The sequence below is a fragment of the Oryctolagus cuniculus genome, chromosome 15 (genome assembly GCF_051225735.1).
Source record: "Oryctolagus cuniculus isolate XC-2025 breed Fujian yellow rabbit chromosome 15, ASM5122573v1, whole genome shotgun sequence".
NCBI lineage: Eukaryota > Metazoa > Chordata > Mammalia > Lagomorpha > Leporidae > Oryctolagus > Oryctolagus cuniculus.
This window is the reverse complement of record NC_142881.1, coordinates 38,849,600-38,871,906: the sequence shown is the minus strand read 5'-3', so window position 1 is coordinate 38,871,906 and position 22,307 is coordinate 38,849,600. Positions and strand designations below refer to the sequence as shown.

Below are 22,307 nucleotides of genomic sequence, written 5' to 3'. Positions count from 1 at the left end.
TTTAGATGATTGTTATCTAGAGTAAGAATATGCAGTAAAACTCATGAATAATAAAGTTTACATAGAGAGCTAGTTGTAACATTAATACAATAAAGTTTAAATGTCTATAAAATATATATTTTAGTATAATACAAATATACATTCAGTAAATTTCCAGTAGTCAATCAATAATCAATTATAAGTTGACAGAAATATATGATATTTAGTATTTTTTCTAAGGAAATAAACATAAAAGGAAATATATAAAACCTATACAGAGAAAACTATAAAATGAGATCAAAAGACTAAAAGCTTTAAATGGAAAACTTATTAAGTTTATCCACTACAGTCAATAATTTTCAACATTTTTGGAGAAACTTAACAGAATGATTCTATATTTGATCTATAAGAATAAATGTTGGCTGGCACTGTGGCTCACTAGGTTGATTCTCTGCCTGCAGCGCCAGCACTCTGGGTTCTAGTCCCGGTTGGGGCGCCGGTTCTGTCCCGGTTGCTCCTCTTCCAGTCCAGCTCTCTGCTGTGGCCCAGGAAGGCAGTGGAGGATGGCCCAAGTCCTTGGGCTCTGCACCCGCATGGGAGACCAGGAGGAAGCACCTGGCTCCTGGCTTCGAATCTGCTCAGTGCACCCGCCGTAGCGGCCATTTTGGGGAGTGAACCAAAGAAAGGAAGACATTTTTCTCTGTCTCTCTCTCTCTCACTGTCTAACTCTGCCTGTCCAGGAAAAAAAAAAAAAAAAAAAAAAGAATAAATGTCTCTGAGGATGTAAGAAAAAATAATGAAGGTACCCACTTCCCCATAATGCCATAAAAGCTATATTAATGATAGTATTGCCACTGAGACAAAGACAAAGCCAAATAGATGGAGATAGATAAGTATAAAATATTTAAGTGGCATTAAATTATTCAAAAAGTTGAATTAGGTCAACTACTCAAAAATAATAGTTATCCATTTTTTAAAAAGTAAATAAAAGTAGAAGACAATGCACATACTCACCAACCCAGTAATTCTATTTCTTTGAATTTAGGCTGAGGAAATAATGTAACAAATGTACAAAGACACATGGAAAGGATGTACATTATTTATAATAACAGTATTTGAAGTTAATATAAATGGATTGGTTGACTAATATGTTAATTCATATTATAAATATTCTGCTTCCATTAAGAAAAATGTAATAATGTATGTAAAGTGACTAGAAGAAATGCCCATAATACATTGTAAAATGAAAATGCAAATTATACAATTATAGGTAGATATATAGTTGTGTTTTTGTTTTTTTTAGTGGAGGGAAACCTTTTGTACTTTGAGCGTAGAAGGATGCCCACCAATCTTTAATGCTAGCCTCAGGAGTTGGGACTGGGTGTACCTTATTAATGTTTTTATATAACTACATTTTTTGATCACCAGAAACACATATTGCATGCTTTTAAATACCTTTCACCCTGTAACAAGACAAGACAAAACTGCAAAGGTGTAAATGCCTCTCATACTTCATCAAAAGAAAGAAATCTAGAAAAATTAAAGAGTTTCTGGTAAATTACCTGTGTTCATAAGCTGTATGTGGCATAAATAGTTCTTGCACAGATTTTCTGTTTGACAGTCCTAAGCTAGCGCTAGACCTACTCTCCAGTCTTACAGGTTAGTATTTTACTACCTCGTGTATGGATCCTTTATCGTTGATGGTGTTTTGCTTCCTTTTCTTATTTACACACACACACATTCCATCACACCCAGGAAAATGCCAGTACTTGTGTGTCATGGTGTCACAGTTCCCCCAGCCCACAACAGCACATCAAACCTCTAACCATGGTTTCATTACAGAAAGAGAAAAATAAAGAAAATACACCAGAATTTAAGAGAGGAGTTAATAATTATTTCTGTTTTGGACATATTTGGACTAGATAAGAACTAGTAACTTTCATTTGATTAATATTTAAAATTTGGAGAAGACTAGCCGGCGCCGTGGCTCAATAGGCTAATCCTCCACCTTGCGGCGCCGGCACACCGGGTTCTAGTCCCGGTTGGGGCGCCGGATTCTGTCCCGGTTGCCCCTCTTCCAGGCCAGCTCTCTGCTATGGCCAGGGAGTGCAGTGGAGGATGGCCCAGGTGCTTGGGCCCTGCACCCCATGGGAGACCAGGAAAAGCACCTGGCTCCTGGCTCCTGCCAGGATCAGCGCGGTGCGCCGGCTGCAGCGGCGGCCATTGGAGGGTGAACCAACGGCAAAGGAAGACCTTTCTCTCTCTGTCTCTCTCTCTCACTGTCCACTCTGCCTGTCAAAAAAAAAAAAAAAAAAAAAAAAAAATTTGGAGAAGACTTTTAAAAATATTCTTTTGAACCTCACAACGTTGACATAAGATGGAATAGATATTAGAATACCTATTTTATTAGTTGTATTAGTTTTCTATTGCTGCCTAACATATTAATGGCTTAAAAGCAACAACCCATTTATTATCTCACCATTCTCTAGGTCAGAAGCCTAGTGGATGTGGCTGGGTTTTCTACTCAAGATCTTACAAGGCTGATATCAAAGCATTCTTTGGACTGGGCTCAGAGCAAGAATCCTCTTCCAGTTATCTTCAAGTTGTTGGTAGAATTCATTGTGTGATTGTGAGACTGTTGTCCAGTTACCTTGCTGATTGTCAGTCAAGAGATGCTCTTAGCTCCTAGAGGCCACGCACAGTTCCTTGCCGTGGGCCTTCTCATGGACCTTATAGAATACAGAAGCTTACTCATTCAAGGCCAGCAGCAGGATCTTTGTATCAAATTCTCTTTATTCTAATCTCTCTGACTTTCTCTTCTGCAACTAGTGAGAGAAAAGTCTCCTAAAGGGCTTGTGTTGTTTAGGTTTTGCCTATCTGGTTAATGTCCCCATTTTAAGATCACATTTATAGTTACTGGAGTTTAAGAACTTCCACATATATCTCTTTCCTAAGTTAGGAACCTTAAGAAAATGAAAATATAGGCCTATGGAGAATGACAGGGACTTAAAAAGAAATAGATAGCCATAAACTTCTTTGGACTTTCTGTCCAAATACCTTAGCTTTTTATTCTGCCTATCAATTTTCCATCTTTACCATTCTATCTACACTGTTATTTTGATCTCTGAACTCAGCTTGCCAACCTACATGCTAGCAAGTCCTTGAGTGAGCATACTGACTCTGGATGTGATCCACCTATTTGAGCTCCCACCACTTGAGTGCTTCTCTCTCGTCTGTGCTAGCCCTATGGAATCTTGACTCAGCCCCTTGTTGTATTTATGCTCATCATCCTAAATGAACAGCTCCTTAGCAGACTTTGGCTACCTTATTAGAACTCCTGTTGCTGACTTCTAGCTTTTCTCTGGATGCCACCTAAATTCAGGTGTGACTTGGAGTTGTCTACCAAAGGTCCTGCAGGAAAAAAGTCCTTATTGAATGGGAAGTTAGAGTAAGTCTTCCCAATGGAAGCATGTTTACAGTTCCTTGATCTTTTGGAAAGTCTTTCTTACTTGCCAATAAAATTGTTTCTTCAAAGATACATCATTCTTGGCAGTTAGAATTTTCCTCCCTCTTCTCTGGTAGTGGGACCCATGCTGGCCATTCTCTAACAGCTTTTCTCCCTGTCTGATCTCCAAGTGGTATTAGCGAAGCTACAAAAGCCCAGCGTGGGTTTACCTAACAGCTGAGGGATGCCTTTCCTCCTTGTAGAGCACATAACTAGGTATGCCTGTCAAGTTGGCTGATCTTTTAAAGATCTGAGAAGTGTAGGCGTTTTACCTACTATAACAGCTGCTAAGGATGATACATCTTCAGAGACACAATGTAGAAGATAAGTAATAGAGAGGAGGTTGCACTACATTCTATCTTCCATTTTTTAAATTTAAATTTTCCTTCTAAAGTTATTATGCCCCTTTTCAGACTTAGATGTTTCATAGAACATCTTTATAAAAAAATAAAGCAATTACACAAATCATTTTAAATGTCTTTGCAAGGGAAAAATAAGGTGGTCTTCAGCTCAAATAGTGATTGAATCTATGTATGGGCCCTATGATCTATTTGCAGGTAAAGTTCCCCAGGGTTTTATAGTTTCTCTAAGAGCAATCTGGGGGACACAGTGGGAAACAAGCTGTTAGAACAAACCCATGGTGAGAGTGAAAGACTTTATGTGTTAGGATTCCTTCCTGAGAAGTGCTTTCAAGGCCTCAAATGACCCCCTCTGCAGGTTTCCTTGGAAAGTGGACTGATTTTGTACTAAATCACCAAGCTCTTTCTCTAGGTCAGAGTAAGTACTTTGGATTTGGTTTTTCTTAACTATTCCTTTGGGAGAGGTTTATCTATAACAAATGTAAATTATTTTTGCTTCAGTTATTTGTCTGTTTCTCTGTCTTTACTAATCTTTGCTCCTGCAGCTTTTATTTTGGAGAGGAAAAGGGCTATCTCTTCTTTGTATATATTAAAGTTATGCATTGTGGCATAATGGGTTAAGCCACCGCCTATGAGGCCAGATTCCCATGCGGGCTCTGGTTCATGTCCTGGCTGCTCCACTTAGATCTGGTTCTCTGCTAATGGCCTGGAAGATAAGCAGCTGATGTCCAAAGTAGTTGGGCCCCTATACGCAATAGGGGGACCCAGATGAAACCCCTGGCTTTTGGCTTCAGCTTGGCTGAGCCCTGGCCATTGTGGCCATTTGGCGAGTAAACCAGCAGATGAAATATCTCCCTCTCTCTCTCTCTCTCTCTCTCTCTCTGTCTCTTCCTCTCTCTAACTGGCTTTCAAATAAATCTTTTTTTAAAAAGGTTAACTTTCTAAAAAAAATATGTATTTGAAACACAGAGTTATGGATAGAGGAGGAGAGAGAGGGAGAGAGATTCCATTGACTGATAAACTCCCCAAATGGCTGCAAAAGCCAGGTCTGGGCCAGGCCAAGAACCAGGAACTCCATCCTGGGCTCCCACTTGAGTGGCAGGGGCCCTAGCACTTGGACCATTTTCTGCTCCCTTTCCAGGTGCGTTAGCAAGGAGCTGGATTCGAAGCAGAACAACTGGACTCCAGCAGGCGCTGCTGTATGAGAAGCTGGTGTCACAAGTAGCAGTTTATCCCCCTGTGCTGCAGTGCCAGCCCAGAAGTTAGCTTTCTGAATACATAGCATATTGATATGCTTCAAAAATAAAAACTTCAAAAATAAGTATGTTTCAAACATCTCACTTTAACATTCTTCCCTGTCTCTTATATTCTTTTCTATGTTTATTTATGCAAATACAAGTAAATAACAACATAAGTTCTCATTTATACTTTGGGCAACGTGTTGTTTACTTTTTCAGTTCATGTATTCAAGGTATCTTTCTGAATCAGTACATAGAAAGTGTCCTTAATCTGTTTTTTTAATATTCATTTTATTCACTTGAAAGAGTTAGAGAAGGGGAGACAGAGAGATCTTTTCCATCTGCTAGTTCACTCCCCAAATAACTACAGTGGCCAGGGCTTGTCCAGACTAAAGCCCAGAGCCAGGAACTTCTTCTGGGTCTCTCACGTCAGTGCAGGGACTCAAGCACTTGGGTTATCTTTCACTGCTTTCCCAGGCACATTAGCAAGGAGCTGAATGCAAAGTGGAGCAAGTGGGACTTGAATTGGCACCTGCGTGGAATGCCAGCATTGCAGGCCACGGCTTTACCCTCTATGCCACAATGTCAGCCCCATCCTTATTCTTTTTTACAACTATATTCTCTTGTATTGAATGTACCAAAATTTATTCAGACTCTCTTTAAAAGATTTGAGTTGTGTCCATTCTTTTGTTATTGTAAAAAGTACCACAATGAATGTATATAATGTCATTTTGTTCATCTGCAGAAACATCTGTAGGATAGTTCTAGAAGTGGATTCTTGAGTCAAAGACTAAGTACATTCAAGATCTCCTTGAGTTTTCAATATATCTGTCTTCAGGGCCTAGCATTCATGATACATGCAGTCTGTGCTCAGTAAATAATTTACCAAATAGGAAATGCATGGGTGGCACTTTTTCTGGGTTTTTGGTCTGTTTTCTCTCTTGGAATGTCAAACAAAGCCTAAGGATGTAATAAATTCTGTAAGATGGCCCGACATGTCATCTTTCCTTTAAAGATAGTCTTCTATAGATATGAATTTTGAATATATTTACAATTAAACTCATGAAAGAATAGTCCACTCATGCTGTTATTACAGTTTTACAAACACATATCCTGGCACTTAGTAAAAAAATCCATCTGCAAAAACCCATGAATGTGTCACTTTATTTGGCACTGGTGGCTAAAGTTCTGTGAGTCACAGTTTATTTTTTTTCCTTCTTTCTTCCTTTCTCTCTCCCACCTTCAATTTTATTTTTTGCCAAATGTTCAGAAAAGTCATCCTATAGACAGTGATGTAAACACCACCTGTTATGACTAATTCACTCTGGTCTTTCCCTGTTTCAGCGCCTGCCACTATTAAAGTGGTCAGAAATGGTACCAAAGTACTGAACTAATAGAGGGACCCTTCAATTTGTAGCTTTCTTATTATTTGCCTGGTATTCAGACACTATCAGTTATGATATTAAATAAGAGCTGAGTCTTTGAGTCAATTTATACCTATAACTGTCAGTGTGCTAGTTAGCCTGCATTTAGTTGTTTATGCAGTGAGGAAATTGGTTAAGTTGTAAAATATCTCCTAAACAGTTATTTATTTAGAATGTTAATTTTCCAATATATTCACTTTGCTTGATCCTTGTTCAATTTTTGGGAGGGGAGGGGTTGGATATTTTATGGTTTACTATCTTCTGCTTCCATGTGGTTTCCACAAGGTTTCTATTTTATCATTTATTTTAATATGTGGTGGAGGGTTTGAGGTTCGGCATTGTTTGCTAGTGAAAACAACACAGGTTTTATAACTTTTAGGGCTGGATTTGAATACTGGCTGTACAATTAAAAACTGTGCAATCCAGGGCCAGTGTTGTGGCACAGCAGGTGAAACCACCACCCTGCAATGCCAACATCCCATTGTGAATCCCAACTGCTCCACTTCAGATCCAGCTCCCTGATATTGGCACCTAGAAAAGCAGCAGAGGATGGCCAAGTGCTTGGACACCTTCCACCCACGTGGGAGACCCAGATCAAGTTCCAGGCTCCTGGCTTCGACTTGGCCCAGCCTCAGCTATTGCAGCCACTTGGGGAGTGAACCAGTGGATGGAAGGTAATACCTCCCCCCAATAACTCTGCCTTTCAAGTAAATAAATAAATCTTTAAAAAAATTGTATGATCCTTAAAATTAATCTTAACCTCTTTGTGTATATTTTCCCGTCTATAAAATAGGATGATAAAGAAGCTACCCTATAAAATTTTAAGGACAAATTAGAGGCCGGCGCCACGGCTCACTAGACTAATCCTCCATCTTGCGGTGCCGGCACACCGGGTTCTAGTCCTGGTCAGGGCGCCGGATTCTGTCCCGGTTGCCCCTCTTCCAGGCCAGCTCTCTGCTGTGGCCAGGGAGTGCAGTGGAGGATGGCCCAGGTGCTTGGGCCCTGCACCCCATGGGAGACCAGGAAAAGCACCTGGCTCCTGGCTCCTGCCATCGGATCAGCGCGGTGCGCCGGCTGCAGCGCGCCGGCCGCGGCAGCCATTGGAGGGTGAACCAACGGCAAAGGAAGACCTTTCTCTCTGTCTCTCTCTCTCACTGTCCACTCTGCCTGTCAAAAAATTAAAAAAAAAAAAAAGGACAAATTAGAAAATAATTTCCAAAGTATTCAGTTCTATGTCTTATGAAATTCAGTAAGAGTGTGTGTGTATGTGTGTGTGTGTGTACACATACTGAATTGCAGGGGAAGTGATTATGTTGGGGCAAAGCTTCCCATCACTCTTACCTCATAAGTAATAGTTGCCATAGATGTCTTTACATTATTGTCACACTCAGAAGAATCTAGTCAACGTCTCTATGTGTTATAAATAACAATTAAAACTTGTGAATTCATAACTCTTTAAAAAAGCCCAAAGGAGCCCATCCCAGTAGCATTGCCCCATCCTTCTGTCCAGAGGTAACTATGGTTCCCTTTTTATAGTTACTCTACAGTAGAGAATTCTGGGACAACTATTGGGACATTCAGCAGAGCTATAGTTTGGACCATGAACTAGATCCCTGGCAGATACAGGGCCTCTCCAGCTGTCTAGGGGAGTGTAGGTGAAAGCTGTGAGGTGAACTGAGTGCCCACAGTGATTCAGATGACAGCGCAACAAGAGGAGGGCAGGGACTGACTTCATCAGCCCTCTGGCAAGCCAGGCCAGGAACAAGAGTCTGGACTAGACTCACCTGTTCATTCTACCTTGAGTTGATTTTTTAAAATGATTTATTTATTTTCAAAGGGTTACACAGAGAGGGAGAGACAGAGATCTTCCAAATCTGCTAGTAACTCCCCAGATGCCCAAAATGGCCAGCTGTGGGGCAGGCTGAAGCCAGGAGCTTCATCCAGATCTCCCACACGGGTGACAGGGACCCAAACACTTGTGTCACTTACCCTGCTTTCCACAGGCCATTAACAGGGAGAGGGATCGGAAATGAAGCAGCCTGGACACAAACCGGCACCCATTTCAGATGCAGGCATTGCAGGCAGCTGTTTTATCCACCACACCACAATGCCAGCCCCTCTACCTTCAGTTTAAAAAGAAGAGTACAATTGCATTCGGCATCTTGGTTATGACAGGCATCAACCTTTACTAGCTCTTAGCCCACTCTGTTCCAGTCTGTGGAGACTGCAGCTTTCATCTTAAGGCGCTGTAATTCCTAGTCCTTCCTTAAGGTATCTGTTTACTTCTGCCTCTACTTGCGTCTCTCTGGAAGCTTGGAGAACCATCTCTTCATCTTGGGTGTTTTGAACACAGCAGTGTGCCTTGGTATGGGTCTAATGTTATCCCTTGTGCTCTGTACTTAGTAAGCTCCTTCCATCTAGTAACTCATGTGCTTAAATTCCAGAAAATTTTCTTGAATCATGCTGCTTTTTCATCCATTCTTTCTGGACCCACTGTAATTCAAAAGCCAGGGCTTCTGGACTCCTGATTTTCTTATTTTTTTTTCACTCTTTTTCCCTTTTTCTTCAGCTCTGTATTTTAGGGAATTTCCTAAAAACTGTTATTTCTGTATCATGCCTTTAATGATCAGGAATTCTTTTCTCTCTCTGCATTTTTTTGGTAGCACCTCGTTGTTTTATGGTGGTTTTATCTTTTCACCCTTTGAGAAATTCAGTGATATAGATTTTTAACCTTTTTTTCCTCTCCCTGTGTTGTCTTTTATTCCCCTGAACTGCTTTTATCTGTTTGTGTTGTTCTCTGTCTTTTGGATTGGAGGTTTCCATCAGAAATGTGATAATCCTTGGTTTTTAGCTCCTGGTTAACAGTAGGAAGCTAAGCAGAAGATTAAAAGATGAGGCATAGGTAAGAAATGTTGACCAGAAGCTTCATTATAAGGTGATGTGTATGGGCTGTTAATCTATCAGGGAGCCCTGCTGTCAGTGTCTTTGGCTATTTCTCCCTGGGCCCATCAGCTTTCCTGGAAAAGTGTCTTCCAGTCCCCTTTCTCGGGGAAACTGGGTAAATGGTTTGCTGGTGGAAGAGGGATGGGAATCTCTCTTGATTAATGGATCATTTACTATTTAGCAATTAGTCATTTCCTGCATTTACTATCGAGATCCAGCACTGTTGAATTCCAAGCCCCAAGAGGGTAATCCTGTGGTTGGATGAGAGATAAATCAGTAAGTTGCAGGGAGAGGATCTTGGGATCTGACTTTTTCTTCAGTTTCACCTAGTTTTCTTATTTTACCCTCCCTTTTTATAGCCCCCTCCTCACAACCCAGCATCCCGGCTCTTTGAGGATTCTGCAGTGTACATCAAGTTGCTTTTCCTGCTACCCTCTTGGGGCTTGGAAATCAACAGTCCTGGGTCAACCAAGCCAGCTTTCACAGGTGGCTCTGCTTTCTAGCTTCTTTTTACATTTGAGGCTATGGCCTTATTGCCTGTTCTGATTGTCCTTGCAAGCTCATGCCTTTGAAATCACAAAGGAACCTTTTGCTGTTGTTTTAGTGGAATTTGGGGAGGAATTAAATATCTGTGCTCAATCTGCCATCTTAACCTGAAAAACTTCCGTATGTTTCTTTGTTTAACAGATGAGGAATATAAAATTCTGGATGATGACATGATTTATAGTACATCGTATGTTCCAGTATCTGTTGTGCCTAATAATAAACTATCCCAAAACTTAGTGACTTAAAACAATAACGTCATTAATTTTATTCACAAATGTGTGATTTGGATGGAGATCAGCAAGGACAGGTCATCTTTGTCCTTTGAGCATCAGGTAGCTGGAATTCCAGCTGAGGTAGCTGGAATCCGCTGAAGGCCCCTCTGTCTCACGTCTGATGATGCCTGCAGGCTGCAGACTCAGGCCTTAGATGGGGCTGGGACTGGAAATACCTACACTAGGCCTTTTTGTGTGGCTTACTGGCTTCCTCACAGCCTTGCAACTGATAGCAAAGGGGGACATTCCAAAATGTGTTTGGTGCCTATTATAACCCAGTTATGCAGTGTCACTTCTGCCACATTTTAACAGGGACCCATTAAGGCTGGCCCATATTCAAATGGAGGAAAATTAGACTCCAGCTTTTCATGTGGGGAATATAAAAGAATCTATGGACATATTTTAAAGCTATCACATCTGTGAATATGAAATAGAGATCCAGAAAAAGAAGCCAGGCTTTTTGACTCTTGTTTCAGAACTTCTGTTATAGCGTGTTGAAGAGCAAGAATTTATAGCTTAAATCAGGTTTTTAGATAAAATATACATTTTAAGTTTTTATACTTCTTCAAGTTCTCCATTACAAATGATTCTTTAGATTACTAGACAAGTTTTTAAATTTTTCATTGGTTCACAAATACTGTCCATTTTGTTCTTGAACAGTTGTAGATGAAAGTGATCTAATAAGTTACCTAACCTAGAGATTTTTAGGCCTATTTTTGTTCTTGCTTTTGATTTTTGTATTAAAACGCATTTTTTGGTTTGGCCTAGTGATTAAGGCACTTACATCCCATATTGTATGTAGGGTTGAGTTCCAGTTCCAATCCTGGTAACACCTTCCTACTAATGCAAACCCTGGGAGGCAGCAGGCTAAAGTACTTGCGTCTGTGGCACTCATATCAAAAGCTTACATTAGATTTTCAGCTCCCTGCTTTGGCCTGGCTCAACCTTCATTATTGAGGGCATTTAGGGAGTGAACCAGCAGATGGGGGAGCCCTCTTTCTTTCTCATTGTCTCTCAAACAAATGAATACTTTTTTTAAATCACACTTTTTATTACAAAAATTTTTTCAGAGCATCATTGTATCCCAAGAGAAAAGCTAAACTATTGCCAGTGAACCCAACTGTTCAGCACATTCCCCTGAGGTGTGCCCTTGAAGTTCTTCGTTGGAACATTAGGAGTGACTGACTTTGGCCATCTCTTTAATTTTATAATGGCAAAACTGAGACCCAGGGAGTTTCCATGGCCCTTCTAAGGTTAACAAAGTAATTTAGCCAGCAGGGGAACTAAGTACCATACTTCTTTGCTGGTGCTTTTCCATTATTTAGGTATTATTGAATTACAAAGTAACTGTGATGAAACTTAGGGTACTGCATTTTGCAAGAGTGTTACCAGCAGCAAACCTTTTTATATCAATACTCCAGCAGTAGAGGGATAAGCATCAGAGGCCCAGGTTTCTCCCACTGAACACCCCATCTACACAGTGACTCCTGTTTACCCCTAAAACTGCTGTTTGTACCTGTGCTGGCTATCCCAGAACAGTCATCAGTATCCTTATCATGTGGAGAGTTAAAATGTCAGTTTTTGTTCTGATGGCTGCATTTGGGGAAAGCTATGTATTACTAGTTTGCAATACAAGTCAGCCAATGAAAACAGTGAGCTGGCAAAATCTGACTGATAATCTCGCACCCTTATATATAGTTTATTATAATTGCACATTTTTTAATATACTGCCTGCCCCCACCATAGCCCTATTCTTGCAGTGGCTTCAAGTGTTTCACTTAATGTTTCTAAGCAACCAACTAAAATTGGCAACAATATATTAAAAGAAAGGGAAAATGATTACTGCTTATCAGTTTAGCACAGAGTGTTCCCGAGTATTGGCTGAATGAAATGTAAATGAAGGGTTTTCACTAATAAATACCTTTTGGCTTTTCTCAGTGTATTACCGTATTCTGTATTGCAGAAAAAGTTGTATATGATAGAACAAAGATTTGCCTGTTCTATTTATAGTATCAGTTTGAGATTTAATTAATCCTTCATCACTATAGTTATTGACTTTCTCTTTTGAATTAGATTTTAATAACCATCTGTGAAAACAGGCAGAAAACCTGTTTCTGGAAACAATGCCTTGATATTCAGGGATATGAGAGCAGCTGTGAGCTGTTATTCTTCTTTTCTTAATAGCTGAATGTCACATCCTGCAGTTTGGCTTTCATTCATTAATGTGAGCAAGGGATACCGCCTTTGTTCTGACTCAAGTTCCATTAACATAGTGTGTTAATGTTCTGCATTAATGTTCAGTCCAACTTACCTTCTGAACTAAAAATAAATCCCATCTGGGCCTCTGATTCTAACTTCACCCGATAATCCTCTTGGCTCTGGAACTATCTCTTATATAAGAATCTCCCCACAATCTCAGCCTCTGGCAAAATCCAGTTCTCTTACTAACTCAAATTTCACTCTTCCTCTACCTCAGCATGGTATTAATAAAAACGAGTGGGTATAAAAATGTGCATATAGGCTCCGTGAATGAATAAGTTAATTTATATTTGAATGAGTCTGTTTGTATTTAATAGTGGGTGTTTGTAGCCAGCTTGGGAAAGGTGTGTAGGAAGCAGTAGGAAAGGATAAGCCTGGTGAAGAGGAAGAGAAACTGTACAGCAGCCACATTGTTCTCATCAGTGTTTCTCAGTGTGGTCCCCAGACTAGCAGCATCAGCATCACCTGGGAACATTTTGAAAATCAGTGTCTGTGCCCCACCCCAGATCCATGAATTGCAAACTCTGAGGAAGGCCCAGTAACCTTTAATTTTCTGGCCAGGAATCAATGAACTGGAAGGTAAGACGATGGAAATTACCCAATCTGAATGGTAAGGAAGAAAATAATTCAGAAAGAAAAAAAAATGAACAGAATCTTAGGCCTGTGCTATTATAACAAAAAATGTGACATGCCTTTCATCAGAACTCCAGTCAGAAACGAAAAGGAGGGTAGGGCAGAAAAAGTACTCAAAGAAAGAATGACTGATAACTAATCAAATTTGGCAAGATACAGAAACTTGCAGATTCAATAAGCTGAGCAAGCCCTCATCCAGGATAAAGCCAACGGAATCCATGTCAAGACATGGTATAATTAAACCTCTTAAGCCTTTCTGAAAAAAGACAAAAACAACAGCAACAACAACAAAAAACCTCTCGAAAGCAGTCAGAAAAACTGACACCTTAAAGAGAAAACGGGCAGACATTTTACACAACAGTTAAGACACCACTTGGGATGTCCACATCTCTTATCCAAGTGCCTGCGTTTCAGTCCTGGCTCTGTTCCCAATTCCAGCTTCCTGCCAATGCACACCTGGTAGGTAACAGGTGATGGTTCAAGTGGTTAGGTTCCTGCCACCCGTGTGGGAGACCTGGGTTGAGTTCCTGGCTCCCAGCTTCAGCCTGATCTAGCCTCAGCTGGCATGAGCATTTGAGGAGTAAACAACAAGATAAGATATTCATATTCTCTCTCTCTCTCCCTCTTCCCTTTCCCCTTTTCCCTCACTCCTCTCCCTTCTCCCAGCCTTGCAAATAAATATTTTTAAGTATATAGGGAAAACCCATTCAAATAACAACAGATTTCTCTGCTGAGTAACCACAGAGGCCAGTAAGAATGGCACAATATTTTTCAAGTGTCAGATGAACTATCAACCATGAATCTTACACGTGGTAGAAATGCTTTTTCAGAAAGGGAGGGAAAACCCAGACATCCTCAGATGAAGGAAAGATAAGTGTTTGTTCCCAGTAGACTTTATTTAAAAGAACCACTAAAGAAATTCTCAAAACAAAAAAGAAACAATAAAAGGACCTTGAAACATCAAGAAAGAAAGAAGATGATAAGCAAGAGTATGGGTAAATACAGGTTTTCTTTCTCCTTTTGTTTTCTAAATTATGTTTGGCCCTAGAAACAAAAATTACGAGACTGTCTGCTGTAGTTCTAAAATGTATGTATGGCCGGTGCCACGGCTCACTAGACTAATCCTCTGCCTGCGGCACTGGCACCCCAGGTTCTAGTCCTGGTCGGGACTCCAATTCTCTCCCAGTCGCTCCTCTTCCTCTCCAGCTCTCTGCTGTGGCCCAGGAGTGCAGTGGAGGATGGCCCAGGTCCTTGGGCCCTGCACCCGCATGGGAGACCAAGAGAAGCACCTGGCTCCTGCCTTCGGATCAGCGCGGTGGGCCCACCGTGCGGCCATTGTGGGGTGAACCAATGGAAAAGGAAGACCTTTCTCTCTGTCTCTCTCTCTCTCTCACTGTCCACTCTGCCTGTCAAATAAAATAAAATAAAATAAATATAAAGAATACTTACAGCAGGGTGGGCATTGTATAATGTGTAGCAGGTAAGCCTGCTGCTTGGGATGCCCTCGTCCCATATTGGAGTTCCTATTTGAATCCCAGCTACTCTGCTGCTAATGCATTCTGGGAGGCAGCAGATGTTGGCTCAAGTGCTTGGGCCCCCACCACCCAAATGGGAGACCAGCTTGGAGTTTCAGGTCCTGGCTTCAGCCTGACTCTGTCCTGGCTATTGTGGGTGTTTGGGGAATGAACCAGTAGGTGGAAGATTAGCTCACTCATTTACTCACTCACTGATTCTTTCAGTCTGCCTTTCAAGAAGATGAAAAATAAACATTTTTAAAATGTCAAGGCAACTTTAGTTAGGAGATGTAGCCATTTCTAATAAGAGTGGATTTGCCAGATAGCTTCAGCAGTCTTTAAGGAGCCATACAGGAAAGGATACTAAATTTATCAAGCAAAAACTAGGGCATACTACTGTTCCTCAAAAGAATGTTAAATTAATTTACAGGGGACAGAGAGAAAAAATTAATAGAACAAAGAGAAAACAGAAAAGTAATGACAATCTTAAGCCCTACCTAATATTTATTAGATTGAATGTAATGGGTTAAATAAAAGATAGAGATTGGCAGAGTAAATTAAAAACCTACTCAGTTATATACTTTTTAGCAGAGATTTCCATCAAATACAACAATATCATTTTAAAGGAAGAGGATATAAAAGATATGTTATGGAAATATTAATCAAAGGAGACAGGAATGACTATACTGATCAGATACAGCAGATTTCAAACAAAGAAAATTACTAGACACAAAGAAAGACCATAACATAATGATAAAAAGTTTGATGATCAAGAAGACATACTGATCATAAATGAGTAAGCACCATAAAACAGTTGTAAGTTATGTGAAGTCTCAAATTGTAGATTTGATAAAACAAGACTGAAAATCAGAAAATATGAAAAGTACAGGAGAATGCAATAACACCATCAACCAATAGAATCTAATCAACATTTATAGCAAATTCCACCCAACAACAACAAAATAGACATGCTTTTCCAGGGCCAATAGAACATCTTCCCAAGTCTACCAAATCCTGGGCTATAGAACAACCTCAAAAAGTCTAGAGAAGGTAAATGCTGCAGTATTTATTTACACATTTGTGCAGAATACAGATGTGTTATTTAACTACAAAATAGTCAAGTTAGAAATCAGTAACAGGAAATAATAGGAGAATCTTCAAATATGTAGAAATTAACTTTCACATCACCAAAGGCTCAAAAAAAAAAAAAAAAGCTACAAGGGAACTAGAGATACAGAGAAAACTGAATGAAAATTAAAATACAACACACCAAATTTGGGGAGGTACTGCTGAAAGGTGCCGAGGCAGAGTAGGTTAATCCTCAACCTGCAGCACTGGCATCCCATATGGGTGCTGGTTCTAGTCCTGGCCTTCCTTCTTCCAATCTAGCTCTCTGCTGTGGCCTGGGAAAGCAGTATAGGATGGCCTAAGTCCTTGTGCCCCTTCACCCTCTTTGGAGACCAGAAAGAAGCTCCTGGCTCCTGGTTTTGGATCGGCAAGGCTCTGGCTGTTGCGGCCATCTGGGGAGTGAACCAACAGAAGGAAGACCTTTCTCTCTGTCTCTCACTGTCTGTAATTCTACCTGTCAAATAAATAAAATCTTTAAAAAAAAGAGGGGAAGTTTCAAAATACATCTAATCATATACCCCAAGAACCTAGAAAAAGAAGAGGAAAATGAACTCAAAGCAGAAGGGAGAAAATATCAAGGCAAAAGTCAGTGAAACTGAAAACAGAAAAATTTAGAAAACAAATGAAAAATATAGCTGGTTCTTTGAATAACTGATTAATTTGACCAGCTTCTAGGAAGACAGAGATTATCAGTATCACAAATGAAGCTGAATACATACAACCGATACTGCGAAAATCAAAAAGATGAAGAAAAACCATCAACAACTCCACACATAAATTTTACAACTTAAATGAAATGATCCAATTCCTCAGTAAACACAAATTATCAAAGCTCATCCAATATGAAACAGATCATGTCAGTTACTATTAAGGAAATGGAATTCATAATTCTAAAAGTCTTTGTAAAAAATCCGTGTCCAGATGGTTTCACAGGAAAATTCTACCAAATGTTGAAAGAAGAATTAGCACCATTTCTAAACAGTCTCTTCCAGAAAATAAAAAAGGAAACACTTCCCATTTCATTTTACAAAGCTGATATTACCCCATACTAAAAACTCAACAGATAATCAGAAAAAAGAAAATTATAGACCACTATGACTCAAGTATAGATGGCAAAAATATCAACAAAATCTTAGCAAACAGAATTCAGCAATATGGAAAAAAAAAGAATTATCATCCATGATCAAAGGGGTCTTTTCCAGGTATGCGAGATGTTTCTATATTCAAAATCTAGGAGTGAGTGTTTTGCTCAGTGTTTATGCCACCATTTGAGACCTGAGATGTCTGAAGTGCTTGTGTGTGAGTCCCAGCTCCGCAGCTGGTTCCAGCTTCCTGCTTATATGCACCTTACGAGGCAGCAGGTGATGGTTTAAGTAGTTGTGGCCCTGGCACCCACATGAACCCAGATTGAGTTCTAGGATCCTGGCTTTGGTCTGGCCTAGTCCTGGATGTTAGAGGCATTTGGGAAGTGAACCAGAAGATAAGACTTTGATAACTCTCTGTTTCCCAGTTCTCCCTTTCCCGCTATCTATTTCCCTCCCTCTCTCAAGTAAATAAATACATTTTAAAAAATCAATTATTATGCTTGAGTACAAAGCAGGGGAAGGCATTTGACCTAGTGGTTGGGGATGCCCACAACTCATAGGGAGTGCCTGGGTTCAGATCCTAGCTCTATTCCCATTTCCAACATCTTTTTTTTGTTTGTTTAAATTTATTTGACAGATAGAGTTAGACAGTGAGAGAGAGAGAGAGAGATGGAGAGAAAGGCCTTCCTTCCATTGGTTCACCCCCAAATGGTCACCATGGCCGGAGCCACGCTGATCTGAAGCCAGGAGCCAGGTGATTCCTCCTGGTCTCCTGTGCAGGTGCAGCGGCCCAAGCACTTGGGCCATCCTCCACTGCCTTCTGGGGCCACAGCAGAGAGCTGGCCTGGAAGAGGAGCAACCAGGACTAGAACCCGGTGCCCATAATGGGATGCCAGCACCACAGGTGGAGGATTAACCAAGTGAGCCATGGCGCTGGCCCCGTTTCCAGCATCTTGCTGCTGTATACTCTGGGATGTGACAGTGAAGGCTGGAGTTGCTGGGTTCATACCACCCATGTGGGGATATGGATTAAGTTCCCAGTTCCCAACTTAGGCCAGACCATTGCAGGCATCAGGGGAATGCACCAGTGGGTGAGAGTGCACGCTTATGCTTGCTTGCACTTTCTCCTTCTCTCAAATAAAAAAAAAAATACAATTTTTTAGGAATACAATCATATCAATCTGTGAAAAAAACTACATAACAATATCTAAACCCATCCTCATAAAAACAAAAGAATTTCAGAAAAATCTGAAATCACAGTCTTCCTTAACTTTATAAAAAGCATTTAGAAAACACCAATAGGTAGCATTTTTACGTAATGACAGAAGATTACATGCTTTCCTCCTGCAAGTATAAGCAAGGCAAAGATGTCTTCTCTTGGCACTCTTAACTTGACATGATAGGAATCAAGATAGTGTTCTTACCCGGAAAAAGATTGTTAACAAAATAGCCTACATCATACACTTTACTTAATGGTGAAGCATTCCCCCCCCCAAGATCAGAACTAAGCAAGGAGTGTTTGCTCTTACCACTCTTATCCAACAAAGTGTTGGAAATTTCAGCTAGTACTATAAAAAGGGCAAGAAAAAGAAAGGATGTACAGATCAGAAAATAAGATCAACACTATATTTTCAATTGATGGGACTACACAAAAAATCTAAAGGAATCTACAAAACATTTCTGGAACTAATAAGTGAATGCAGTAAGGTTAAATAATACAAAGAGAGGCTGGTGTTCTGGTGTAGTAGGTAAAGCTGCTGCCTTCAACACAAGCATCCATTGTGAGTGCCAGTTTGTATCCTGGCTGATCCACTTCTGATCCAACTCTCTGCTGATGGCCTGGGAGAATAGAGGAAGATGACCAAAGTGCTAGGACCCCTGCCACCCACAAAGGAGACCCAGATGAAGCTCCTGGCTTCTGACAGGCTCAACCCTGGCAGTTGTGGCCATCTTGGGGGTGAATCAGTGCACTGAAGATCTCTCTCTCTGTTTCTCTCTGAAACTCTGACTTTTAAATAAATAATTTTTTGACAGGCAGAGTGAACAGTGAGAGAGACAAAGGTCTTCCTTTTTCCGTTGGTGCATCCCCCAATGGCCGCTGTGGCTGGCACGCTGCGATCGGCGCACCGTGCTGATCCGAGGCCAGGAACCAGGTGCTTCCTCATGGTCTCCCATGCAGGTGCAGGGCCCAAGCACTTGGGCCATCCTCCACTGCGCTCCTGGGCCACAGCAGAGAGCTGGCCTGGAAGAGGAGCAACCGGGACAGAATCCAGCACCCCAACCAGGACTAGAATGCAGGGTGCATATTTTTTAAAAAGATACAAAATAAATGTACAAAATTAATTACATATATACATATTTTAAGATTATATATATTTATTTGAAAGCGTTAGAGATGGAGAGATAGAGACAAAGGTCTTCCATCTGCTTGTTCACTCCCCAAATGGCCACAACAGCTAGAGCTGGGCCAATCCAAAGCCAAGAGCCAGGAGCTTCTTCCAGGTCTCCCCCGTGGGTGCAGGAGCCCAAGCACTTGGGTCATCTTCCACTGTTTTCCCAGGCCAAAAACAGAGCTGGATTAGAAGTGGAGCAGCCTGGGCTCAAACTGGCTCCCGTATGGGATATCAGTGCCTCACACAGAGGTTTAGCCTACTACACCACAGTGCTGGCCCCACAAAAATCAATTATATTTATATTAACAATGAATACATAGACATACAATTAAAACACATATCATTTACAATTAAAAATAACTAAAATACTTTAGTATAAATCTAAGAACTAGAATAGCTAAATTTTTTTTGAAAAATAATAAAGGAGAAAGAATCCATCTACCTGACTTCAGATAGCTGTTGTGAGAAATTAATGGAGGATAGATGTAAGAATCTTTGTAACTGATAGAGAGCCTAGAAATAGACCCACACAAATATACTCGACTAATTTGACAAAGGTACAAAAGCAACTCATTGGAGGAAAGATAGCATTTTTAATAAATGTTACTAGAGCATCCATACTCAAAATGAAGTAAAATCAGCATCAACCTAAATCTCACATCTTACACGCATGTGTACATACACATATACACACACACTTAAAACTGATAATATACTTAAATGTAAAACTTTGTTAAGCTTCTTTAACCAAATCATAGATGAAAATCTTTGAAATCTAGGACCAGAAAAAAGCGCAATTCATAAAATAAAAATGTATATATTTGACATCAAAATACATAATTTTTCTGTGAGAATAAGCATTCATAGGCTGGAAAGACAAGCTGCATAGTGGGAGAAAATATTTGCAAACTATGTGTGAAAAAAGACTATTATCTGGATTATATGAAATAGAATACAGTTTTAAAAAAAACAAAATCTCAGAAATTATACATAGTAATTATCAACAATTCATTCATATGAAGAACTGTAAATTTCTCAACTGCGCTGCCATAAAACTAGAATTAATAATAGAAATTTAAGCTTAGTGGTTTAGAAAGTTTTAAAAATATCGTCCTTAATTTATTGGGTCAAAAAAATTAGAACTGAAATTTAAAGTTTCAGAAGATAACAACCATAAGAATACCACATCATAACTTAAAGGATAAGGCTAAAGTTATATGCAAAAGTCATAGCCTTTAATGTTTTCCCTATAAGATAAATAGAGGGAGAGTTAATGAAGTAAATACACAGTATCCAAAGTTTGGATTGCTCCATTTCCCAGAACTCAATTCTCAGGCTTCTTTTCTACTTATACCCTCCTTGGGGAATCTTATTATTCCCACAATTAAACCTTTGCTTATCCCCTTCACTCGAGATTTATATGTTCAGAGCTCAACATCTGTATTTTAATATCTAATAAGCACCTTATATTTAACATTTACAAAAGAGAACATTTGATTTTCCTCCTTTCCCCCTTTCCACCAAAAAAAGGACACCTCCTCCTCTGGTGTTCCAGTTATCAGTAAGTGGCATCATCATCATCCACCCAGTTGGGCAAGCTAAATCACTGGTATCATCTTTGACTCCTGTCTTAACAGATTCCACATTTCTGTCTTTCACTCAGCATGTCTTCCAAAAGCATATACCTATTATCCCTACTACATTCAGAATGCATCACAGCCCAATCATCTCTCATCAACTCTGCCACTCCTGTCTTGGCCACCACCATCTCTCACCAAGCCACTGTCTTACCAAATATTAACAGATACTGTTGAACTTATCAAAGTTATGTGATACTGTAATAGTCATTTTGTAGAATCATATATAGATGGTAATATTTTCCATTATTTAAAGAACTTAATATATGATAAAAAGTATACAAAAACAATGTAGAATGACATGCTTTCCTAAGTGGTGTTCTGAAATTGTTTAAGAGAAAAATGTTTATATTCTTCTCTCTTATAAATTCAAAAAATAATTGTAGATTGCATTTATTGAGCATTTCCTATTTGCCAGGCATGGTGCTATAAGTGCTTCGTATGCACTATAATGAAGAAAACACAAATGAGAATAGATAGAGTTAGAAGGCTTACTAATCAAAAATATAAGAATAAAATAAAAGAATAAAAGAAAAAATAAAAGGTTGATAAAATTAGTTAATACAGATATGAGTTTGATACTTTGCTATTTTCAAAAAACATTGAAAGGCAACAGGACATTCTGTGAAGTGGCAGAAGGAGCACTGTTTTTTAACCTTCCTAAAAGTTGCATAAAATGTGTGGAGTACCTATGTAGCAGAATTTAAAATCACTTACATCAAAATTAGCTAACCAAATATCTCCATAAGGCCCCAAAGATAAGCAGGACAAATTGCCAAAACCATCAGATCTCCATGATGTTAACTTTGGGCAGAAAGAACCAGAAGGAAGCACCTGGGCTGTTTGACCTTGGAACAGGAAAGATTCAAAATAGGCAGACACTGTTTATTGGAAAGCTGGGGAGGCTGATTTGAGAACTAAGGCTGAAAGTGGTAACAGCTTTGCCAAGACCAAGTAAATGTAAAGGTCCCATGCTGAGGTCTAAGTGGAACAGTGAGGGGGCGGGCATTGTGGTAAAGCAGTTAAGCTGCCCGCATCCCATGTTATAGTGACTGGTTCAAGTCCTGCCTCTGCTTCAATCCAGCTTCCTGCTAATGCACACCCTAGGGGGCAGCAAGTGATGACTCAAGTATTTGGCCCCTGCCACCCTCATGGAATACCCAGATGGAGTTCTGGCTCCTGGTCTCAGCCTGGCCCAGCCCCAGCTTTGCGGACATTTAGAGTATGAACCGCAGATGGAAGAGGTCTGTCTCTTTCTCTCTCTCCTTCTGTTGCTCTGCCTTTCAAATAAATAAAAATCCTTTCTAAGAAAGTATAAATGGATCATTGAATCTCAAAAACAGACTGACTTGGTCCCCCTTCCAGCCCAGGGCCCCGTTCAGAGAGTAGAAT

General features: G+C 40.0%; 1 protein-coding gene across 4 annotated transcripts in view; it reads left to right on the top strand.

Moving 5' to 3' along the window:
- Window positions 1-22,307, top strand: part of HECTD2 (HECT domain E3 ubiquitin protein ligase 2) — a 101,713-nt gene that overhangs the window by 16,668 nt on the left and 62,738 nt on the right. Inside the window, exon 2 of one of the 4 annotated variants that reach the window (XM_051823370.2) lies at window positions 7,014-7,179. The exons of the other annotated variants lie outside the window; for them this stretch is intronic. Within the exon in view, the coding sequence (XP_051679330.2) occupies window positions 7,173-7,179 (7 nt within the window). The 5' untranslated portion in view covers window positions 7,014-7,172. The remainder of the gene's footprint in view (window positions 1-7,013; window positions 7,180-22,307) is intronic. 4 annotated transcript variants of the gene reach the window in all.